We start from the raw sequence: 23,152 nt of genomic DNA, 5'->3' as shown, positions 1-23,152 counted from the left end.
AATCAATTTCTCAAGTTGTCATCAGTATTTTTTTTTAATGAAATCAAATAAAATTGAACAAATGTTGTCAGAGTGCCTCTTAGGTGGTAGGGGTAACTACTTTTTTGTAGGAATTTTATTGTTACATGTTTATATATGCAAACATACGCTGGGTTTCAACTATACATACAGATGCTTCCTGACTTACAGTGGGGTTCACCTTGATCAACCCATTGCTAATATGAAAATATCATAACCTGAAAATGCAGGTCATCCTTCTAACATCCTAGCTTAGCAGCCCAATCTTCTGCAGTCTCACTGTGTCCCCCTGTGATCCTGGGACTGACCAGGAGCTGTGGTCACTGTTGCTGACCAGCATTGAAACAGAGGACCACACCAAATATTGCGAGAGATCCAGCAAAGATGCAGATTCAAACTTCAAAGTAGTTTCTGCGGAACACATGTTGCTTTCACCCCCTTGTAAAGCTGAAATACTGTTCAGTTCAGCCATCTGTTGCAGAGATAACCATGTGAACATGAGGGTCTGCATGCATGTTGCGTTGAGGCACACACATGCTTCTTTCCAGGCCCTGGAAGCCTTCTCACACTTTCCCCTTCCCTCCAGTTGCTGGTTGAGCCTCTCTTCTGGCTTAGTACCTACTGTGGTGAGGCTGCTGTTGTGAGGTCCCAGCACGCTGACTGTGACCCTGCCTGGTGCTGGGAACATTGAGCCTGATGACGCACATTCTGTTGACAGTTGTCCTAGAATTACCACATGTGCTTTGTGGCAGGTACGTCAAGTGTAGCGAGAGCCTGGAGTGCGACCTTTGACGAGCTGATAGGCAAGCCGATTGGGGAATTCTCACGGAAGCACATGGCCCTGAATGCCCCCGGCGTGCTGGCCGAAAACCCTGACATATTTGCTGTGATTATAATCCTCATCTTAACAGGTAAAGCCACACCTTGACAGGGACATGGGGCTGGTGCAGTGGGTGGAGGACAGGCTTTTGTTAAGTTTGTCTCTCTTCTTTTTGTCATTTTTTTCTTCCCCTGTAGATGGAACCAGGGCCTTGCACATGACTGGCAAGTGCTCTAGCTGCTCTAGCACTGAGCTATACCCCTGGCCTTCTTCCTTTTTTTTTTCTTGTCTTTTTATCCAACTTCCCACCTGTTTTTTTTTTTTTTTTGGTAATGCATGGAGACCTCTGTTCATTTGTCCCTGTGCTAATGGCTTCTCATAGATTCACATAGAGTTGGCCTGTCGAATAGCCATTTAATTGTATGCCATTTAATTAAAAGACAATCTTAGGCTTTGTCCATGTAAGAATATACCACAATGAATCCTATTTCTATATATAATTACAATGCAGTAGTTTAAAATAATAATAATAATTATTATTATTATTATAACAAGATCAGTAGAGAAGTGGATGGGGAGGAAGGCAGAGAGGGGAATGAAGTCTATTGAATTATGTTCATGTGTGGATATTGCATAATGAGTCCCACTACTACATAAAACTAAACTGCACTAATGAAAAGTGTTAAAAAGAAAGAATGTAAGGTATTGACTATAGCTGTTCATGGAGTGAGATTTTGTTAGCACTGAAGGTTCTTTGTACAAGTGACTCAGGAATAGGAATCCTTTTGACCCAGTGGGTGACCATTTGAAAAGAAAAAGTAGTTGTTTGTCTGCCAGGAAAATGTGGAGGAATGAGCTCCGTCTGTCACACCAAGGTGTGTCAGGGCATTTAAAGACTTCTTGGTGGTTTTACACTGAACAACCACCAAAACACTCTTTCAGAAGCAAGTCGTGGTTACAGTATTTTAAAATCCCAGATACTACTTGACACAGGCAATGACACCTTCTTATTAGTGGTGGTAGTAGGTGTCTTGGCCACTAGAATGAAGTTCTCCTTCATGGAGCGTGAGGCTAAAATGCAGACAGATTCTCATCTGGGGTTGGAAAACCTTGGATGAGTTTTAAAAACAACATGCCTTCCTTTACACGCCACGTAATTGGAATAATTTCACACCAGCAGTCTCAGCAGTATTTCTGGTCCAGTTGGCAGAAAAGCATGTATCAGAAAATCAGTTTGCCTTACTGTAGTGAGATTTTCATTTTCATAAACATGAGAGGGAGGGACACTAAAAGAATATATTGGAGTGTGATGATATCTCTTCCCCCTCCCTCCTGTAATTAATTACTCAATTTTCTTTTAATGTCTGTATTTCACAATCCAATCTAATATGCACAGCAATTTCTACTTTAAGACACATGAAAGGTGTCCATGGTAGGTCAGGAGTCTCATATTAGAGGGGTGGTTGAGTGGCGCTGGGCCCCTTTTCATGACCATCAGGGTTTAGCCTGTGTGTTGGTCAGCTTTCTGTTACCATAACATGTACCAAAAATAGTCATCTTAGAAAGGGGAAAGTTTCCTTTTGGCTCACTTTTAGAGATTTCAGTTCATGATGGTCTGCCTTGTTGCTCTGGGCTGGTGGCGAGGCAGAACCTCATGGTGGGAATGTGTGACTAAGCAAAACTGCTTCCCTCATGTCTGGAAAGTGAAAGAGAGGAAGAGGAAGGGACTAGGGTGCCCATTTGCCCTTCAGGGGCATGACCCCAATTCCCTAAAGACCTTCTCCCGGGCTCCACTACTCCCAATAATGCTGCTTGGGAGAGCAATCCTTTGCCACATAAGGCTTTCAGGGACACTTAAGATCCAAACTACAGTACCATGGAAGTCCCCAGATGGCGTGATCACCTTAAGATGGTCCTGGAGCACATGCCTCAAAAACAGTGCCGTCATGTGCCCCTGAGCTATCGTGAGGTCCCTGAGCTGTTTTATTTTACTTAGTACAGTTTTATGTTTGTTTCATTTTGTTGTCTTAAAAGTCTGAGTTTAGACATGATTTTATATCCAGAGTCCCAACGAGGAACCATCTGTGTTCGTGGTTCCTGCCAGCATGGCTAACATCCCAAAGTCCATCTGAATAATTTTTGTCATCTGAAAAACTCTCCGGAGCACGGCATCTCCTCAGAGAAAGTGAGACTCTGCTTTGAGCAGATCGTTTGTCCTTCCCCAAATCGGGAGTGACTTGGTGTGCAGGTTGTCAGTCCTCTGCTTGCTCGACACGGATCGCTGCGGCCCTTTCATGCCCTGTGGTGGGGGTCCTCAGTTCCCAAGAGGATCTGGAAAGCCAAGCCAGCTTGGGTATCTGGAGAAGCACTGTCTGGACTTTGATTGTTTAGGTCCCTGTCCTGTCTCTGGGGGGACTTAACCTAGTGTGTGGTTAACACACTCAAGAGTTGTCTCTGTCCCCCTTTTCAGGACTTTTAACTCTTGGGGTGAAGGAGTCAGCCATGGTCAACAAAATTTTCACTTGTATCAATGTTCTGGTCCTGGGCTTCATAGTGGTGTCAGGATTTGTGAAAGGATCCATCCAAAACTGGCAGCTGACACCGGAGGATATCCGGAATTCATCCTGCAATCCCCATCACAACAAGTGAGTCATTTCTCCGTCTCTTGGCAGGTGACAGTTCTCCATATTTGGTATTTAACACCCCCCCACACACACACATATTTGGGGATGTAATTGATGAAGATAATATTTGCCTTTCAAAACTAATATCATCTGAATTTGTTAAGGTGTTTTGCTTTGCTGTTTTTTACAGTAAAGGAGCTGAGGGTGTTGGGTATGTTTGGAGTTTCTGCTCAGGTTTATTCCCTGGACAGAACATTGCCTGACGAGGAACTTCAAATTTATGTAGTCCGGGGTGGTTGTGAGACTCTTTAATCTTTTCCCTTATTTTTGCTGACAAGACTAACCTGTGAATTTTCATATTCAAAAGATTTTCTCTGCGGTTCCTTGGTGATACCACTTTATTTCGAAACACCTTCCTATAATATCATCAATGTGGAACTTTGATCAGGGGATCTCTCTTTCACATCTGTCTTGAGCTGCCGAGCCCCGACACAGGAGGGCCCCAGCACCCTGACGGATACCCAGAGCTGAAGGTGGGTGGAGAGCTGGCTCCCACCCAGGAAGCCCTCCCCAACCAGCTCTTATTTAGGAAACAAAGGCAAACAATGTGTCTTTTTCATCCTCTGTTAGATTTTCAGGTGAATCTGAGTCTCCCAGGATGGAGAAGAGTTTGGTTTTATCTGTGATTGTTTTCATTAAGGCTAATGGTTCAACTGCTATATGGTGGAGACCTTCCTCATAGGCAGTAGCTTTACGTCATGATGTTGAGGTGCCAGGTCCTTTTGTGAGCATTCCTGCAGGGGCTGGCCAGCTTAGAAGCCCAGACATCTGTCCCATCTGTCATCCCTAGTGATGTCTTTTGTTGTCCTACCCTGCCTGGTCAGTGCAACGCTGTGGGCACAAGCATGAGCCCGCTTTTCCAGAAAGGAGAAGAGAGGATTGGGGAGAGTGTGCCTAGGGCTTCTGAGGATGCACCCAGAAGACACATGTCGCTCTGTCACGTTCCTTTGGCAGGACCTAGTGGGTGGCCACATCTAGCTGCAAGAAAGGCAGAAGAACACTATGTCCCACCAGGACCTCGGCATTAACGCGAACCAAGTTGGTCATTGGTTAAGGGCCAGGGGTCTGATCAGCAAGAGTGTGATGTGTGACTACTGGAATGTGCACAGGGAGGTGTTGAATGAGATGCATGAAACGTCACTAATGCTGCTATTATGTGGTTATCAGTTCCAATAAAAATCAGCCTTCCCTTTCCAAACACTATGACAGAGGAATAAGGACTTTTACCATATCATTCCCCAGCATTCCAGAGCCGTATTTATACCAAATTTATTAATTCAGGGTGGAGTAAAGCCAATTCAAAATATGCTTTGAAGTACTATCATAGTAGACTTTGAAAACTTTGAGAGCATATTTTGCTGGTTCTTGTTTTCAGGTCAGGAATGAAATACAGAGGGCTCTTCTTGTTTCTTGGTTGCTAGTCAAAATTTAATTTTATTATTTCTATCAAGAGATTGATTGTGTCAGCCACGGTATTGCCTTCATGGGTCATCCTTCTCTGGTTGCCCTGGAGATGATGAACTGCCCTGGTCTTCCAGACAGAGAAGTGTTTGTTGCCCTGGCCTCCTGGTCTCGGGTGGTGCTCCTCAGTTCCAAGTGTAGACCTGGGACACTGCAGTTGGGGTGGCAAGGGACCAGTCACTTTTAGAAGTGGGATTCTGTAGGCCAGCAGAAGAGCTGGTTCTTTTGCTTTATTAAAATCTCCAGCTGCAGATTTTTGTCTATGACAATGGCCATGAAGTCTTGCATGAAATTGCTTGTCCCACTGAAATAACTGGGCTTTTCCCAACCAAATGATGACACAGGAGCTTCCGAGTGAGAGGTTGGGAGGATTTTCTGATGACTTTTCTTTCTGTGACTGATAGGGAAGCCTTCCAGCCTAAGTTGGTTGGTCTCTGGGTCTGGGACAGGAGTGACACCCTCTGTCTGGATAGCTCCTTGCCGCCTTGACTTGTGCATCCTCTGGCTTTACCCCGTGTCCTGGAAATGGCTAACACATGAAGTAACCCGAACTCATCCAGGCCACATGGGAGTCTGCTGAGGTTTCGTTGGGTGGTGTCTGTTAACGGTGGAAAAATCACACGGACTTCCTGAGATAAAGAGGTAGCTTTCTGCAGTCAACATGTGGACATGGTAATCCAACATCTTGCATTCCTTGGATGAGGAATCCACTTCTTCCATTTCATCGCTTTGTCCATGACCCACATTTCCAAGACCACCCCAGAGCCCACAATGGCTGCTCCTCCCACTCCATCCAGCAGGAAGGAGAAAGGAAAAGGAGAAGAGCACCCTCCCTCCCCGCCCTCATCTGGGGCATTTCTCAGAAGATGTGCACACCATGTCTGCTTTGATGTCCTTGAACACAGTCCCGTGACTGCACCTACAGCTGGAGGATCTGAGAAGTGCAGTCTCGATTCTGAGTGGCCATGTGGCCCACTAAAATAATGTAGAAGAATTGGGAGATGTCCCGGTCAGGGACAGCCAACAGTTAGGTCAGGGTGGCAGGGAGATGTTAGGATACCGGAGGGTGATACCTAGTGGCCCAGACCCGTACGTTGTCAGCTGTCTTCCTTCTCACTTCTCAGTAGCCCGTTGAGTGGAATGCAGAAAGGCTGGTCACCCAGACTGCCAGGGACAGACGCTGCACTGAGGCCTGGGTGTAGCTTCTCTTGGTCACCAGCTGCCATTGGTTAGGTGGCAGTGGTGGCAATATCTCACATCTCCATGAGCCTGTTTACCCAAGGTGGCAGTGCCAGTGACGCATGGACCCGCGCCCCACGTGCATGTGCCAGTTTAATAATTGATGGTACATGAGGAGGCTCTAAAAATACTTGTAATCGCTGTGGCTTGAGGCGCCGTGGAACAGGGTCTGTGCTTATGTTTCCATCCCTGCTGTGCCTCTGGGACCAGGAAGATCCAAACTTAAAAGCTGAGTTTAACTTTTGGAGTAAAATAATTCCATGATTCATGTATCCTAATGTTAAGATTTCCATTGAAAAATCTTGTTCCCATTCCTTTCTTCATCTGCCTCATTCTCCTGCCCACCCCCAGTGGGGAGTCATTAGTGTTATTTTTTGTGTGTAAGCTTCTGGTTTTTCTTTTCACAAACACGATCCAGTGCCAGAGCGTGCGTCCTGTTCCTTCCCTTTCTCCTCTGTTGTTTTGCGCATGGTCGGTCTTACTTGCCAGCGTCCCCTGCAGATCTTTGAATGGCAGGACCTTGCTCCTGTTTGTAGCTGATGGTGTCCCGGCATCTGGCCTCGCTAGTGTCGGGTGGGGTTTGAGGAGCAGGTGCAGCGAGGGCCACAGCTTCAGTGGTTCACCTCTGCTCACGGCTCCAGGAGTCCACCTGGCCCTCTGTCCCTCAGCTCCAGGGGTCATCCAGTGCCCCCCACCACAGTCCTGGGAACCAGTAGCTGTGTTTTCCTTTGCCTCCTCCCTCCGTGCATCACCTAGAGCCCTTTCTTTCCCTCTCTCCCACACTTTTTTTGTTATCTGTCTGGATGACAGCGCGTTCGGCCACTCCTTGCCCTTCTGTTTGCCCATCTCTCTGGGGTTTAGTAATGATGCAGCTCCCTGTGCTCTCCTCCTCCCTGGCATGGGGTCCTCAGCCTTCCTGGTGCCCCGCCTCCCAGTTGTTTAAAGCAACCATCAAGGGTGACATCCTTCATTTTTATTCAGGGCATGTCAGCAGCTCACGACCTCAGAAATGCTAGGGTTGACAGGGACAATTCACTTTTTTTAACCTTAGTCTCCAGGAAAATATCTGTTTTGAGAGTACTGATAAATAGGGGACCTGGGATAGGGACAGTGCAGTTGACTGGCTGCTCGTGTCTTTCCCTGGGGGTCTGGGGAGGAGGGCATGGGACCAGCTGCAGTGGCTAGAGTCTTCCTGTTTCCTGTTGGACTCCCTGCCTGTCCCTCCCAAAGTCAGTACATAAAAGATGCTTCTGGAAGGTGGATAGTGTATACCATTGTGGCTCTGGGCTCGGAAAAACAGAGTCCTGCTGTCCACAGAGTTAAAATGCCCCGGCCTAAGGATGGTGGCCGAAGGGTCTGAAGCCCTGGGTCTAACAGGGTGGTGGGGGGACAGTCTGTGGCCACTTTTCTTTAGGAGACACACTCCACTCCTTGTACCAGACTGCACCCCAGGTGGCCTAATCTCTGACTCTTTTTCTAGTGACACAAAAGAAGGGAAAGTCGACATGGGTGGATTCATGCCCTTCGGATTCTCCGGCGTCCTGTCGGGGGCAGCGACCTGCTTCTACGCCTTCGTGGGCTTTGACTGCATCGCCACCACAGGTACGCCCCCACGGGATCCCCCAGCAGGCAGGCGGGACTCATGCCACCCGTGGCCCACACGACGTGACACCTCCCTTCCTGCTGCTCTTTGCCCACTAGTAACGCATAGATCTGTGATTCCTGCTGATGTCCCCCCACCCCCTTTATCACTTCCTCGAGTGGCAGTTCCTGCCAGGAAACTGCCTCATGAACATAAGTGACAGAGCTGGTTAGCAGGGGAGAGCGACGGCCCGGCTGCAGCCTGGTTTCATATCTGCATCATCTGGGAGAAACGAGGCCATTAGAAACAGTGTCATCCTGGTGGACTGACTAGGCCCCGCTCCCTGGAGCCTTTCACGTTTTCTCGGCCAAAGGAAACAGGTGTCTGCCTTAGCCGACCACAGCACAGGGGCACAGAGCACCGACCCTAGGCTGTGGGCCGTCCTGTGTGTGTCACCCAGGGCTGCCCCTCCACAATAGGAAGCAGGGAGGGCCCGTTCTGTGGGGCTGAGCACCGTAGGGGGCTGTTCTTGGTGTTGCGTGGGTTACCCGACACTGAGGGGCCCTGGGTGTCATGTGGGTGGGTGGGTGGGCTGCCTCGTGCTGGTGCCCCTCCTCGGCTGAGTCCTTGCTGATTCCAGGTGAAGAAGTCAAGAACCCCCAGAAGGCAATCCCTGTGGGCATCGTGGCCTCCCTCCTGATTTGCTTCGTTGCCTACTTCGGGGTGTCCGCCGCCCTCACGCTCATGATGCCCTACTTCTGCCTGGACATAGACAGCCCCCTGCCCGATGCCTTCAAGCACGTGGGCTGGGAGGGCGCCAAGTATGCAGTGGCGGTGGGCTCGCTCTGCGCACTTTCCACCAGGTGAGAGGGGCTTCTGTGGATGCTTCTCATGGGAGCCTGGCACTCTGGGGAAGGGGGAAGGCTATGTAAACCATGAGAAGCCATGACGGGTGGGTTCACCACTAAAAACCCTCCTTTCCCTTGAACTCAAGCCAGCACCCCAACCTGACTGTGTATTTTTTTTTCCTTCACTGTTGCTTTTAATCATCCCCAAAGTTGCTAGTGTTATTGATACAGTCATGCCTCCTTATCCATGGGGAGATAGGCTCCAAGACTCCCAGGAGATACGTGAAACCACAGACAGAATCGAACGCATACATGTATGACATTGTTTCCAATGCAGATGTACCTGTGATTAAGTTTAATTTATGATTTAGGCTCAGTAAGAGATTAACAACACTGGCTCATAATTAAGTAACACAATTGAATGTAATGCAATACAAATTATTCAGCGTTTGTTAATGGTTTATTTCTGGAATTTCTCATGTAATACTTTGGGATTGTGGTTGGCCATGGGTAACCGTAACCACAGATAGCAAGACCATGGACCAGGGAGAGAACTGGGTCTTCATCCTGAAGAGCCTGAGGCCCATGTTTGGACGTGATCTGGCTAACAGGGGCTTACACCTGATCCTAACTTTGGCCTCTGGACAGGGCCCTCTTTTGCCCCCCGTTGGCCCTTAGTTTGACTATAAAGCAGGAACTACTTTGGAAAAAAAGGAATAAGGGCCTTATAATGAGAAACATTTTGCCCTGGGTATTTCCTGCCAGGATCTATTTGCTAAATATTGATTTGCCAGAGAGAAATCCTCATGAATGCGTGATTGCTTTTATTTTGTTTGATTCAACTAGAAATAATCGTATGAATAAATACAAAACTTCCCTTTCCTAATGATTACGTCTGGATCACAAGCTAGTTTACACTAGACATTCCGCATTCATGACCCTAGCCCACTCTTGCAGTATGTGCTTTTCCTGGGGTTGAGGTGGGCTTTGCATCGTTTGGAGAGAAGCCAGTTCTTGGTGAGAAATACCGGCTTCCCTCCTCTCCTCGGTGGTAAATTGTGACGGTAGCATATGGCGCCTTTGTTCCTGTTGAGCGCATTTTGTTTTACTCACGTGTTTTGCTGTTTCCTCTGCCTAGTCTTCTAGGTTCCATGTTTCCCATGCCACGAGTTATCTACGCCATGGCTGAAGATGGACTGCTGTTTAAATTTTTGGCCAAAATCAATGCTAGGACCAAAACCCCTATAGTCGCCACGCTGACGTCAGGTGCCATTGCTGGTAAGCTCGGGAACTCACTTCACATGGTAGCGTCTTAATAATTGAGTTCTCCCTCCCCAGGGAGACTGGGAAGGCACCAATCACACCTGTCTGAGAAATCTTCACCGGCCTTTTTAACTCTTGGGTTTTGCACTTTGAACTGGTTCATTGAAAGATAACTGCCCCTTCTTGGACAGAAGGCAGAGAGGCCAGAGGGCATGATGGAATTCCCAGACAGTGTGAGCTCTCCTTACCCTCTCCAAGGACAACCTTTGGCTTTCCCACCTTGAACGTGTCCCTCGGTAGACTTCAGCAGGTTGGCAACTTGCATGAGACAAGCCAAGTGAGACATTAGGTCATTCCCTGGAAATCCAGTGTCTTTGAATCTTCCACTCATAGATTCTCTGGAAAAATGAGTGTCCCTAAAAGTTGGTGTTTAATACAACGTGCCACCAATTCCCTGGAGGATATTAAGAGTGTTGCTGATGAAGCCTTTTCCTTCTAAGTTTATAAACAATGGCAGACCCAGAGGAGGGCTCCCTTATCCAATCAGGTCCATCTCTGAGAGGCCAGTTTTGAACTGTGTCACGTTCCAGGGACCCCAGTGAAGGAAAGAGGAAGTGAGAGGTTGCTTTCATGCACACTGCTCCATTAATGTGTTGGTATTCTCCTTCTTTCTTGATTTTTTCATGATTGCATGAGCACTGAGAGTCAGGTTCCATCCCATTGTACAGATGTACAAATGGAGGCCCTGAGAGATGGAGGGAAGATGCATACCCAGGAAGGGCCGAGATGATCCTGGATTCCTAGTTTGTGTTCATGTTCAAAGCAGCCAGGCCAACTAGAGCTGTAGTTCTTTCTGATAAATCGGGACACATGACAGTCACATACCAGTCAGGATTGGTACTTCTGTGATTTGTGGAATGGCCACTGGCAAGACACTTGACCATCTTCAATGCATGAATTATTTACTAAGTTATGTTACTTAGGCCCTAGCAGAGCGTGCTGAGTTCTGTGGGTAGATAGATATAAAAGAAGAAAGCAATTTTAAAATTATTCAATTTTTTTTTTAAATGTAATTTACACTCTTGCAAGTGATCCAGGTGGTCAGGTCGAAGGGGGCTATGTATCAGAACATGACCAGTACATCTGAAGGACTAAGGAATTGGAAATAGTAATTTTTTTCAGTGTTTACATGTGAGTTGATCACACAAAAGACAAGCCTTAGTTTCCTCCTCTTGCCAATAAAAGGAGATCAAACTGTAATCTGTCAAGTAGCTATAAAGCACATACCACTCACCAGGCCAGGGATTTTCTTTCTCTTCATTTGGCAAGAGTGGTAAGTATTTGGTTTTCTGAAATCACCTCACATGGAAGAAATTTGTCTCGGGTTTCTCTGTGAGTAGGAACGTAGGCATCTGTGGCATGCACAGTTGGATACTGTTCTAATTATCCAGAAGGCCTTCATTGCTCTTTAATCCTATTATTTATCCTCAATTTAAATCTGTGTGGTGTGCAGTGATCTAGTGGGGCTTCAGAAATATTTGTGGAGAATAATGTTTTCATGTTTATGTTTTAACTTGTATTGATTGCATGTGATCTGAAAATATCCCAAGGCAGGTCTTGCCAAGTTCCTTTTTAAAATGGGAAACTTGACATGGACCCTGACATAAATAGACTCACGTCTTGCAGAAATTATAAATTTTCAAAATCCACACTTTAAAAAAATTTTTTAAATTTCATTTTGCAATGCTGGGGATCAAACCCAGGGCTTTGTGCATGCCAGGCGAGTGCTCTACCTCGGAGCTACAGGCCTAGTTCAAGCATGCACGTTTAATTCTTTTTGAGGCAGCGGGGGATATGATGACGGGGCTGATATCATTTGGAAAAAAACTCTTCCAAGTTTCTCCCATGTAGATCGATTTATTTAACATGTGAAGAATAGCTCCACTTTCCCTGCTCACCTGCCTGGTTAGGAGCCCCGTGAGGCTTCCCAGAGCACCAGACTGGCCTCTGCTGCCTCCTATTCCTGTTGCCATCAGCCTGTTTAGTGGTGTATACCTAGCACCCAGTGACCGTCACAGTGCTGGATGGAGGACAGATGAGTGGATGATAGATGGATAGAAGAATGATGGATGAGTGTTGGATGGACAATGGATGGATGGGTGGATGACTGATTGGATGAAGGGTGGATGATAGGTGGATGGATAATTGATGGATGGGTAGACGGATGGACTGACATGACTGTCTGTGAGTCAGTCGAGTGTAGAGGACTCAGTCACAGGAACCTACTTCAGATTCCAGCACTTCCGTTCACTCGCTGTGGAACCTTAGATAAGTCTCCTAAACCCTAAACTTCTGTTTCTCCATCTGTATGTAGGGATGGCTTGCAAAGTTTATCAATGGGGATCAAAAAGGATAAAAGTCCTCTTTATACAAATGATAGTCATTACTGTTAATTATGGCTACCATCTGTTGAAAACCACGTCTATGTTTTAATCCTGAACATTGTCTTCCCTTGAAGCAGTATCTTTCCATGGAAAGGCTGGGGTTGGGGCTGGGAGTGAAAGCAGTGCCCCTCGTGTGCCCTAGATCACAGGTGGTGGGTGGTGGTCCTGGTGTTGACCTGGGCAGAGGACCATCTGTGGGTCCTGATGTCTGTCTTCTCCGCAGCTGTGATGGCCTTTCTCTTTGACCTGAAGGACTTGGTGGACCTCATGTCCATCGGCACGCTCCTGGCGTACTCTCTGGTGGCTGCCTGTGTTTTAGTCTTACGGTACGTATGGCGTTTCCGGGCTCCATGACAAATGTAGGTGCATGTAGCCATTTAACATCCTAATAAAAGGCTTATGTGGATGGGCATGGTGGCACATGCCTGTAATCCCAACGGCTCGGGAGGCTGAGGCAGGAGGATTGAGAGTTCAAAGCCAGCCTCAGCAACTTAGCCAGGCACCCAGCAACTCAGCAAGACCCTGTCTTAAAATAAAATAGGAAAAAAAAATGTGTTGGGCTAGGGATGTGGCTCAAGCGTCAATGTGCTCGCCTGGCATGCACGGGGCGCTGGGTTCGATCCTCAGCACCACAGAAAAATAAAATAAAGATGTTGTGTCCTCCAAATACTGAAAAATAAATATTAAAAAATTCTCTCTCTCTTCTCTCTCTCTCTTCTAAAAAAAAAATAAAAAATGTGGCATAACTTTTAGGTTGGTGACAGCTCCTTTGGAAGTTGCCAAGAACAGTGTGTGGTATGGCAGTTGGAAACACTTGAAAAGAGTCAGGGTGGCCCCAACCTTCCTGAATCATGTGCCCTCATTTTTTCTGGGTAGAAGTTAGGAAGATACAGATGGTTCTCAGCTCCACTGTTGGGTCTGGATCCTGGGATTAAGATTTTTGAAGGTTTAGGGTAATGACTAAAACTGTCCAAATTCTTGGGATAGAGGGGACTGGGCCCTGGCCCTGGAGGGCACTGGGAGGATCCAAGGAACTGTGTGATGCTCCTGGAGCCTGGTTGCACTGTGACTGGGAAAATGAATCCCCTTGCTTGGTGTGAGTGGCCTCGGTTGATTTTCAGGGACACGTTCCAGGGTCTGGCTGTTTCCATCTTGAGGACAGTCACAGTGAAGTGGCTCCTGGGCCCAAGATCAGTGCTTGGTGTTCTCACCCACCCCAGTACCTCCTCCCAAAGCACAGCTCTAGGCTTCAGTTTTCCTTTTACTGTGGGGAGACGGGGCTCCACCCCAGGGATGGCCCAAGGTGGCACTTGTCATGAGACCATATGCTCATGGAGACTCCTAGTGTTGCTCACCCTGCAAGAACGTCCTCATTTCTTTTCAGGTATTTATACTTATGAGGCCCTTGGTCCCTTTTCTGATGTACTCAGCACCTAATTTACATAGGACCTGAGCTGAGCCTCAGTGGTGGCTTTGTAGAATCAGCTAAAACTATTCTACATGCCTTTTATTCCTTCCTTCCCTTGGCACAACGCTAGAATGTTCTCAAAGGTTCCTCCACTTTCTTAATTGACCAAGGTCATGTTACACAGGGGACTCCGTGCAAAAACAGTTAACTGTCTTTATTGCTCACTCTTAGAATTGATAATATGCAAAAGAATTTAAAAGGCATTCTGTTTTTCGAAGCTGTGGAAGAGAGTTGCACTTTGTTCATTTTGGGCAAAGATAAGGAACCACATTTAAAATGGAAGCTTTTCTTGCAGGTAGCTCCTGTCCTGGAAATCATGCCTCAGGCTCGGTCCTTCACCCAGCTCTATAGAGTTATTTACTCCAAGGCTCTTGGAGGTTTAGAATAAATTGATCCAATTAGGTCACGCAAACAGAATTTCTCAAATCCATCAGCCTGCAGACAGGATTCTCTGGCTCTCTGCACCAAACAGGATTCTAGTGTTATTGCTTTCTATTTCTGTCCTTACTCTCAGCTCTCTGCAAACATGGTTTTGTGGGAAGTGGCCTAATATCTTAACATTCAAGGGCCCCTTCTTCACAGACGTAGAGAAACTCTTGGGACATTGACTGAGTTGCCTTACAGTGGAGGTCATATTCCCCCAAAACAGACGTTGAGGGTGTTACCGAGAAGCTGGAAGAAGTACCCAGGTCTCTTCCCAGTCTCTGTACCATTCTGACCCTCTCTGTCCTATTTCATGCCTTGTGTCTTGGGCAATTTATCTTTATTTGAGGCTTGCTGAGAATTTCAGTTGTATGTGCTCCTTCCCTTAATGAAAGCAGATGACCGTGGTCATGCCCCATGCATCTCTTTCCAGATATCAGCCAGAACAGCCGAACCTGGTGTACCAGATGGCCAGAACCAGTGATGAGCTAGATCAAGTCGACCAGAATGAACTGGTGAGCACCAGTGATTCCCAGACAGGCTTTTTACCAGAAGCAGAGAAGTTTTCTTTGAAAGCTATACTGTCACCCAAAAACATGGAGCCTTCCAAGTTGTCTGGGCTAGTTGTGAACATTTCAGCCAGCCTCATAGGTAAGAGCTTGCCTCTTCCCTGTAAGGGGTGTGGGGTCTTGTAGGGTTTCTTGTCAATGGGGATGGGGTGGGTGGGGGGAAGTTGCTGGAGAAGATGAATATCTGGTTTGCTAACAGACTGTGACATAAATTTTTCTGTCCAAATTGTAATTGATTCCACAGAAATGAAGTTCCCTCTGGACAGGTTTTTGGGGAGAACTGAGGGTACCTGTAGGAACTTGAGAACTGGTTGAGCTGTACCCCTCTTTTTTTTTCTCTCCCTCTCAGCAATTCTTATCATCATATTGTGCCTGGTGGCCGTGCTTGGAAGAGAGGCTCTGGGCAATGGGGAGCTGTGGGCAATCTTTCTGGTCACGGGATCTATCCTCCTCTGTGCCCTGGTCACGGGCATCATCTGGAGGCAGTCCGAAAGCAAAACCAAGCTCTCGTTCAAGGTGAGCACCTCAGCTTAATAGACCTGTGGGGAGTCTCCTGGTAGATCTGAGACCTGGTCCTGCTGGGAGGCTGTTCCAGACCTTGTTGCTCCAGAGGTGCTCAGGCCAGCTGTCCTTGGGAAATGGGGCAGGGACTCTTAGGACACAGAGGGTGTCTGCTGAGGAAAGCCGTGACTCTCGGGTGGTGGGGTGCACCTCGTCCACGGGGACTTATTGTAAATGTCTGTCTCGGTGGGTTACGTGTCATTTCCAAGCTTCTACATTTTTAGATTCTACGAATCATAGAATAGTTGTACCTTAGAGATGAAGTGGAGAATAATGAGAGGAAAATTAGAAAGAAGTTCGCTTTGGCAGTTAGTGGCTTGGAATCCAATCCCACCTGCTGGGATTTGCCGGTGGGCGTGTCCGTGTGAACTGGAGGTGTGGGGATGTGCATTGCAGTCGTGGGCCACCCTCTGTGATCCGACACCGACTTTTGTCTCTGCAGGTCCCCTTCTTGCCGGTGCTTCCTGTCCTGAGCATTTTTGTGAATATCTATCTCATGATGCAGCTGGACCAGGGCACGTGGGTCCGGTTTGCTGTGTGGATGCTCATAGGTATGTTAGGTCAGGGGTTTTCCACCTTCTCCTGGGGCCTCCCCCGCCCTCGGGCCTGTGAGGGCTGCTCATTGTCTTGCCTGCTACTTGGCTGGGAGGTTGATGCCACAGACCCTCCCTCGTTCCAGATTTCATAACACAAGGAAACACGTCATCAACTGTTTTCTCTAAAACAATGTTAGGCCCCCCTGGTAGGTTGGGGGTTCTCCCCTCCCTTTTAGATACTTTTCAAGGTAAGAGTCTATTGCCCAAGCTGGTCACCTCGTTGGGCTGGGGCTGGATGTTACTAAGTACCAGGCTCGCAGTATTGGTGACAAGATGCCAGTTACTCCATTCGGAAGAGTCTGGATTGTGCCTTCTGCAGCCTGGCCCGCACCGGGTCTGTGTGGGACTGTAGACCCTGGCAGGTACGAGATCACCGACTGATGACAGTGTCCTCCTCACAGAAGGACAGCACTTGAGAGCCCGGGGAAGGTATTGCCAGGCCCAGGAGGCGCTTGACGGGACTCACTCTCTTGTTCCTGACATGTGACGACCAGGGTTGCCTGGTCTGGGGGTCTGCTGCCTGGGTGTCAGTGAACCCGCTCTAGGGCTGTGTCCCACTCCTCTGTGGGACCCCTGGTCCTGGAGGGGCTCTACCTGGGTCTCTCTCAGTGTCTGAGTCCTCACACTGATGCCCAGGAGCCCCTCCTTGACCTTTGCCCTGAGGGCTGTGTCCTTGCCAAGACTGTCAGCCCTGGGTTCACGGTTCAGGTGCTACAGCAAGATGGCTGCCACCTCTTGGTGTCCCAGGGCTCCCCAGCGGCACTTTTTCTCAAGGACATGTACTCCTCTTTAGGTGAAGGGACAGGTCCTCCTCTGTAGTCTCGCCTGTGACATTAGACAGACTCTATAGCACTCGTTAAAACAGCTGCTTTTCGCCCACTGCGGCCACTTGCTGGTGGTGGAGAGGAGCGCCCCCCCACCCCGTAGAAGTCCCTGTGAGCTCATTTCCTGAGCTTCCTCCCATGTGTCAACCGCACAAGGTGGCCCTGGGGCCGCTGGCCAGTCTCTGGGTTAGAAGCCTAGGCTGCAGGCCCCACCAACACCTTTGGAGTCCCGGATGCTGGCTTTGCAGGTTGAGTAGGCCCCCTCACCTGCAGTGGGATAGGCAGAAAGCCAGGAACCTGCCCCAAATCCCACCTTCGTCAGGAGCAGTAGGGGTCAAGCTGGGGCCCTGAGGCTCTCCCTGGCCTTACCCCAGCTGCTCAGGAAGGGGCAGCGTGAGGACGCCTGGAAGGATGTGGGTAGCTCTGCCTAGGAGAAGTAAGTCGATGACCTTGGCCGACCTTATTTACGTGCCCAGTTTGTGCAGATGGAGAAGTCGGCGCCCGGGCGGCCCTCTGCACCTGAGCCCCGTGTGTGCCGGCAGCCCCGCCCACCCTGCTCACGCCTCTGCTCTGCTCTTGGCCCACAGGCTTTGTCATCTACTTCGGCTATGGGCTGTGGCACAGTGAGGAGGCGTCCCTGGGCACTGACCAGGCAAAGACTCCCGACGGCAATTTGGACCAGTGCAAGTGACGTGCAGCCTCGCTGGCCAGAGCTGTGGCAGCCCCGAGGGATGTCTGCAGAGGACTGGGCAGCACCTCACTCTCCACCAGTATCATAGGAACCACCCTCGTCCGCGACACCCCCCAGTGCCACCAAAGGTGCAACTAACCGTATTGCAGCCGCCGCCAGCGCCTGAGGCCCCGGCCTCCTCCAGACAGCTCCCTGGCTAGGGCCACCTGGCTGTGGCTGGCCATGTATCTCCTTACTTCCCTCTGAACAAAGAGAACAGCCCCTCTCCTCCCCAGGCGGCTGTGCTGCTGTGGCCCCGGGCAGAGGGGAGGTCACCTGGGCTCCCTCCCTGGGGACTGCTCTGGTATTGCAAGCGTAATACTCCAGACCTCCGTAGCCATTACCCCCTCAGCCCCAAACAGCCGGCCATAGATGCAAGATGAGTACCACAAAACAGTGTGTCCCCAGCAGTGCCATCCCAGAGCCGAGTGAAGCAGTCCACTAGAAGAATAACAGGGCTGTTTGACTTCCCTTGCTCCTGCCCTCTGAGTTGCTTCCAGGTGGGGTGTTAGGACTGGGCCTCTGCCCACAGTGCCCTCTGAGCAGGTTGGCTCTGACACCGTCACAGACCCAGCCCACCGCGGGGGAGCAGGACCCAGGGCAGGCTTCATCCTAGGCACAGAAGGCGGGAGGCTTCTGGTGCGAACAAAGGCCTTGAGGTCAGGGGAGGGCTGGCTGTCTCGTGCATGCCCCTGGACCAGGGGACCTTCTCCAGTCAAAGAGTTCCTGCGGCTCTGGTGTCTGTCGCTGCTGGCCATGTGTCCTGAGTCACTGGAACACTGTGTTTGTGTAGGACTGGCCCCAGAAGAGTTTCACACTCTGGGGTCTTTTCCATTCACTAAGTCTTGCCCTCTGGTGGCTTGCACACCAGTCTTTTGGATCTTATAAGGTTCTCAAAACAGGTGGCAGCTCGGTCTGCGGTTGTGACACTTCTGCCCCCTGACGTGGTCTGTTTGGCTTCTGATGTGTAAGGAAATTGAATCCTCCTGTTAGTTGTGAATCACTCCACCAGATTAAGTTGGGGCTTAACATTAACTTGGAAAATGGCCAAACAATGACTTCGAGCCGCTGGCCTGTGGGTCGGGGTGTGTGGTCCACAAGGAGGCAACTTGGAGTCCCGTTGCCCTTGTGTATCTGTGGTCCAGATGCTGCGGCTTTCCATACCGTTGTGGTCCAGCGGAGACCTCAGTGTCCTTCTGTGACTCCTGTCTACACCCTACACTCTGTCCCCTCCTGTAGCTGGGGTGGGATCCAGGACCAACACCATTTCACACACTCCTTGTAGATGGAAGCCGAGGGCAGGGGAATGCTGATGGAGCCTCACTTCCATTTAAAGTACCACAGGAGCCCACAGGGAGGGTGAGAGAGAGACGCATTTTAGACACCACAGAGAAATAGCTGCTGCTTTTAAAGCTTAGATTCCGGTTTCTTTCCTGCCTGACCATTGATGCAAATCTGGTGGGAAGAAACTTGATTGATTGATGGCACTTGTCTTTTCCCCTCTGTTCCAGGAGGTTCTTAGAGAGATGTAAGCATTAGTAAAACTGCTGGGGCTGTGGCTCAGTGGTGGAGCTCTTGCCTAGCATGTGCGAGGCCCTGGGTTTGATCCCCAGCACCACAAAATAAAAATTAGGAACAATTAGTAAACAGCCAAAAGACCAGGTCAGCCAATGGAGGGTGGCCCATGGCCAAGAGCTAGGTAATTATGTCCAGTTCTGACCACTTGCTGGAAGCTTTATTTCAAATTGCATCTGTGAATGTCCCAGAGGGAGTATCCTAAGACCCCAAGGGTTGGGTTTCCAAAGAAAGGTATTTAAATTTATGTAGATTGGTGCTGTAAAATATTTTCATAAACATTAACTTATTTTGTTGGGGGTTTTAGTTGTCTGTTGTCTTCTTATGACCTATTAGGTTTGTTTGCCTGATTTTTTTATTCCTGTTATTTTTTCTGTATAGGCAAAGAGAACTTGAAGGAATGAGGGTGAGCAATGAGGTGGTGGGGAGAGAGCATTCTGTTTCTTTAACTTTCTTTCTGGCTGAAATTTTTGTGCAAGCAGCGCTTGATGGTCTGTTTACAAGTTGATGTGTCGGCCTGTATCAGTCATCAATCTGCACTGTAGAAAGGGGTGTTTGGGGGTTTGACCACAGTCAAACAGTCTCCCATCATGGGAACATGCTGACAACCACAGATCTGCCCTCCTTTCCTCAGTCAGATGCTTACTGTGCGACACAGAAGCTCACAGGGGTCGGGGGTGGGGGATATGGTGCCCCTATACCCTCCTTTGTTAGAGGAAAAACTTCTTCAGAAAGCACACATAAGGTGACTTGCATGAAGAGTTCATTGCTTTTATTAAAGATTGTGTGCATTTGTCAGGGGGCTTTTCTGTGTAATAGGGGCAGTGATACATGGAATGGTATTTGGGGTGAACCTCTCAATTTTAATAAGCCTTTTCTTACCACATCCCTCATTCCTTCCCCGAAAATAAAAACACACAGGCCAAAAAAAAAAAAAAAAAGAAAAGAAAAGAAAAGAAAGAATAGTTTCACATCTCTTAACCCCTTGTGCAAATAAGAATATCATTCTCAGTTTCAGGACTTGGGTGGTATTTTCCTACATAGTCAGGAAGTGCGAACCTTCTGAAGATGCACACATCCTGCGGAATGCCCTGTCTTCTCTTGTTGTGCACCGGGACCAGATACTCAGATTAGAAAGACTCATTTTCAATGAGTAAGCACCCTTTCTCTTGCCAGGCTCAAATTTAGGAAGAAGCCAATAGTAGGAACCCCCAAGAGCTCTGCTGAAGAATAGGGGTGATAGATGTCTCCTGAGCAGCAGCGGGGGACCCCAGTGACGGGCTGGGACGAGAGCTGCCTTCTGGGTGGCACTCCCATCATCCCCGTCCACGCCCGTCAGGTGGGCTTTTGTGCATTGGACACATGGTTTCAATCCAAGAGGGAAAACTGTATACTCCTCTTTCCTGGGCCATCTCAGAATCAGAAGACTGTTAAATTCATACTGTTTTCAGAATTGCTCAGATCTTCCCCCATTTGGATTTTGGTTTTGCAAATGCAAAAACTCCATTGAATCCCTTATCTCTATCTGGCAATCACCCACCTAGTTCCAAGTGCTGAGGCAGTGTTTAGCTCCACATGTCACTCCCCTGCCTGTGGCCGGAAGTGACTGCAGGACGAGGGGTTTCTAGGATTCTACACCCATCCTTCCTGACCCAGGCCCTGGAGCACCCCCTCCTGCACCTTTGGTGTGGCCGCGTGCACATCTGGAGGAGACCCTTGGCCGCCCTGCACTTTGCTGCACTTCAAGCAGGATGCTGGGAGACTTGTGAGGGGTCTGCTCCCGCCTCCCCGCTGACACTGAGCAGGCATTCTGAATTAGCTGTAGGCTCTCGCCCAGCACGGTGAGCCTTGGACGCTGTGAGTACTAGACAGGAGGCCGGGTTCCATGTGTGGACATGCCCTGCACAGACCCCACCCAGCCTTTCTTAGGCATTGCTGGACATACTGGGCTCACTGCAGGAGCGTTCCTGGCTCCCCGCTGGGACCCACCTTTTTGATTTGAATGTGCCCTGTTCACTGACGCTTTTTTCTTGCTAATAGGAGCTGACGGTTAAGTTCCGTTGGCACCCAAGTGCCAGGCGCCTGTCCTCGGTGGAGAAGTGTGTCCAGGTCCACCCTCTAGTGGGTTCCTGCGCTCCCAGGACAATGGAATTACTGGGCAGAGAATGTGTGATGCGTGTGCAAAACTTACAGAGTTCAAGTTCAGAGGAACTGAGTATATGTTGTGTATAATTGTGTAAAATTCAAACCCTGTCTGTTTGCCATGGTCATGAGTATTCTATGTGAGGCTCCCAGGGGGGAAGTACATTTGTCAGACTTTTTGGGGGATCATGAAATGCTTCATTGATGCGGTGGTGCCAGATGCTACACTCCAAGTGACATTGTGGTTATGGTACCTAATGGATTCTCAAGGCAAAAATAAGTCACCCGGCTTTCATCTTTGTCACTCTTAATCCAGAGCCTTTTGGTGCCCATTGCTTCATTGAGCCACAGGCTCTCTTCCCAGAGGGACCTGGTGGGGCCAGAGCACTCTAGGCACAGTTCCCAAGGAGCCCTCCAGGATCGTCCTATTACCAGTTGAACTGCCTGCCGGCCAGAAACCTACGTGACACAGAGACCTTGTCCAAGAGGATGTTCTCAGGGTGTAATGTGTCCAGCAGGGTCAGGAAGCAGGGGTGGGGAGATGCATTCAAACTTTGTTAATTGATTAACAAGGTATATAGTTTCATGTTTCTCGATGACAAACTTTTTCAGTTTGGGGACTTATTTTCCCATTTGAGAAGTTATAATATATATTTAAGATATGTTTCCTGCTTCCGTTGTGCCTTTCAGCTTCAGTGGGTTTAAGGATCACAAAAGGGTCATGATACTAATGAGGGTTGGTTTATTATCAAACCTGAATAGCTGTGGTTTCTCCAGGAAGTTTTTTTCTTCTACTGAATATGGAGCCATTACAAAAAGAGTTGTGTGTTTTTTATTATGTAAATTGTATGATATTTTTTTGCTTGTTTGATGTTCTATTTTTCTAATAGTTTTCTTATAGTTTCTTATAATGGTGATACTAGATTTAGATTCTGATGTGAACTGCAAATCAGGTTGGTCTCTGCTGGGCCCCTCCTGTTTTCGTATTATATTTTATTTTATTTTAAGGACAAGCGCAGGTGTCATCCATCACCTTTAAAAAAAATAAATGTGAAACTGCTCTGTTTCTCTTTTTTGCTGACTACACTGTACATTGACAACTTCCTACCATACTTTATGTTGTAAAATCCAACTATTTTGTGGTACATTATCTCATGCTTCTGCAAAATCTAATAAATTCTGTCTGTGGCTTCCATGTATACTGTGTGATCTCAAGACTTCTGGCGGCTTTTGGCTGGGTTCCTCCCAAGCGCGCCCCACTGTGGAAAGTTACAGATCTCAGCTCCTTCAGCGTCTTCCTGCTTTCCCATAGCTGATGGTTTTAATCATACGGCCTCATTTTCTTGTAGCCAGTGGGGGAATCCTTATCCCGATCACTTGAGCCTCAGCCAGGGAATCCCTCAGACCCACATTTGTGAGTGTCTTCTTTCTGCCTCATCTCCAAACCTGCTTGGCTTTGGGGTTCCAGAGGTCACCAGCCATTGGACAAATACTGGAGGACATGGGACTCAGCAAAAGCCCTTCCACTGACACCTTGGCTGACATGCTCACTATTTTGTTAGGGGGATTGGGGTACATGCAGGGCATAAAGGAGCTGGGGGCAGGATTGTAGCTATTCTAATGATTGATATCCCACTCCTCCAGCTCTCTGGAGAAAGGACACATTGTTTTTGCACAGAAGGCAAATTCAGCCATGTGGGTCTTAATTCCCAGACATTGAGTGCAGTGATTCATACTGGAAGACCGGTTGCCTGGAAGATAAGGTTTAACCTTTGCGTTTGCTCAGCTGATGGATAGCACTGGAAGCAGACATGCAGGGGGCTGGACAGGGAAGGACAGCAAACTGCTCTTTCTGGTGCCCATCGTGTTTACGATCAGGACGGTGTGATGTGAATCCGTGCCAGG

General features: G+C 48.5%; 1 protein-coding gene across 1 annotated transcript in view; it reads left to right on the top strand.

The window, feature by feature from the left end:
- Window positions 1–22,429, top strand: part of Slc7a1 (solute carrier family 7 member 1) — a 75,837-nt gene extending 53,408 nt beyond the window's left edge. The window contains exons 4-13 of the mRNA XM_026388381.2: window positions 771–929; window positions 3,309–3,483; window positions 7,703–7,824; window positions 8,445–8,667; window positions 9,791–9,930; window positions 12,583–12,685; window positions 14,684–14,901; window positions 15,169–15,335; window positions 15,823–15,931; window positions 17,388–22,429. Coding sequence (XP_026244166.2) covers window positions 771–929; window positions 3,309–3,483; window positions 7,703–7,824; window positions 8,445–8,667; window positions 9,791–9,930; window positions 12,583–12,685; window positions 14,684–14,901; window positions 15,169–15,335; window positions 15,823–15,931; window positions 17,388–17,491 — 1,520 coding nt within the window. The 3' untranslated portion in view covers window positions 17,492–22,429. The remainder of the gene's footprint in view (window positions 1–770; window positions 930–3,308; window positions 3,484–7,702; window positions 7,825–8,444; window positions 8,668–9,790; window positions 9,931–12,582; window positions 12,686–14,683; window positions 14,902–15,168; window positions 15,336–15,822; window positions 15,932–17,387) is intronic.
- The last annotated feature ends 723 nt before the right edge of the window (window positions 22,430–23,152 follow it).

This window comes from Urocitellus parryii, chromosome 2 (assembly GCF_045843805.1).
Source record: "Urocitellus parryii isolate mUroPar1 chromosome 2, mUroPar1.hap1, whole genome shotgun sequence".
In the NCBI taxonomy this organism is placed as follows: Eukaryota; Metazoa; Chordata; class Mammalia; order Rodentia; family Sciuridae; genus Urocitellus; species Urocitellus parryii.
This window is presented reverse-complemented; position numbering and strand designations above follow the sequence as displayed.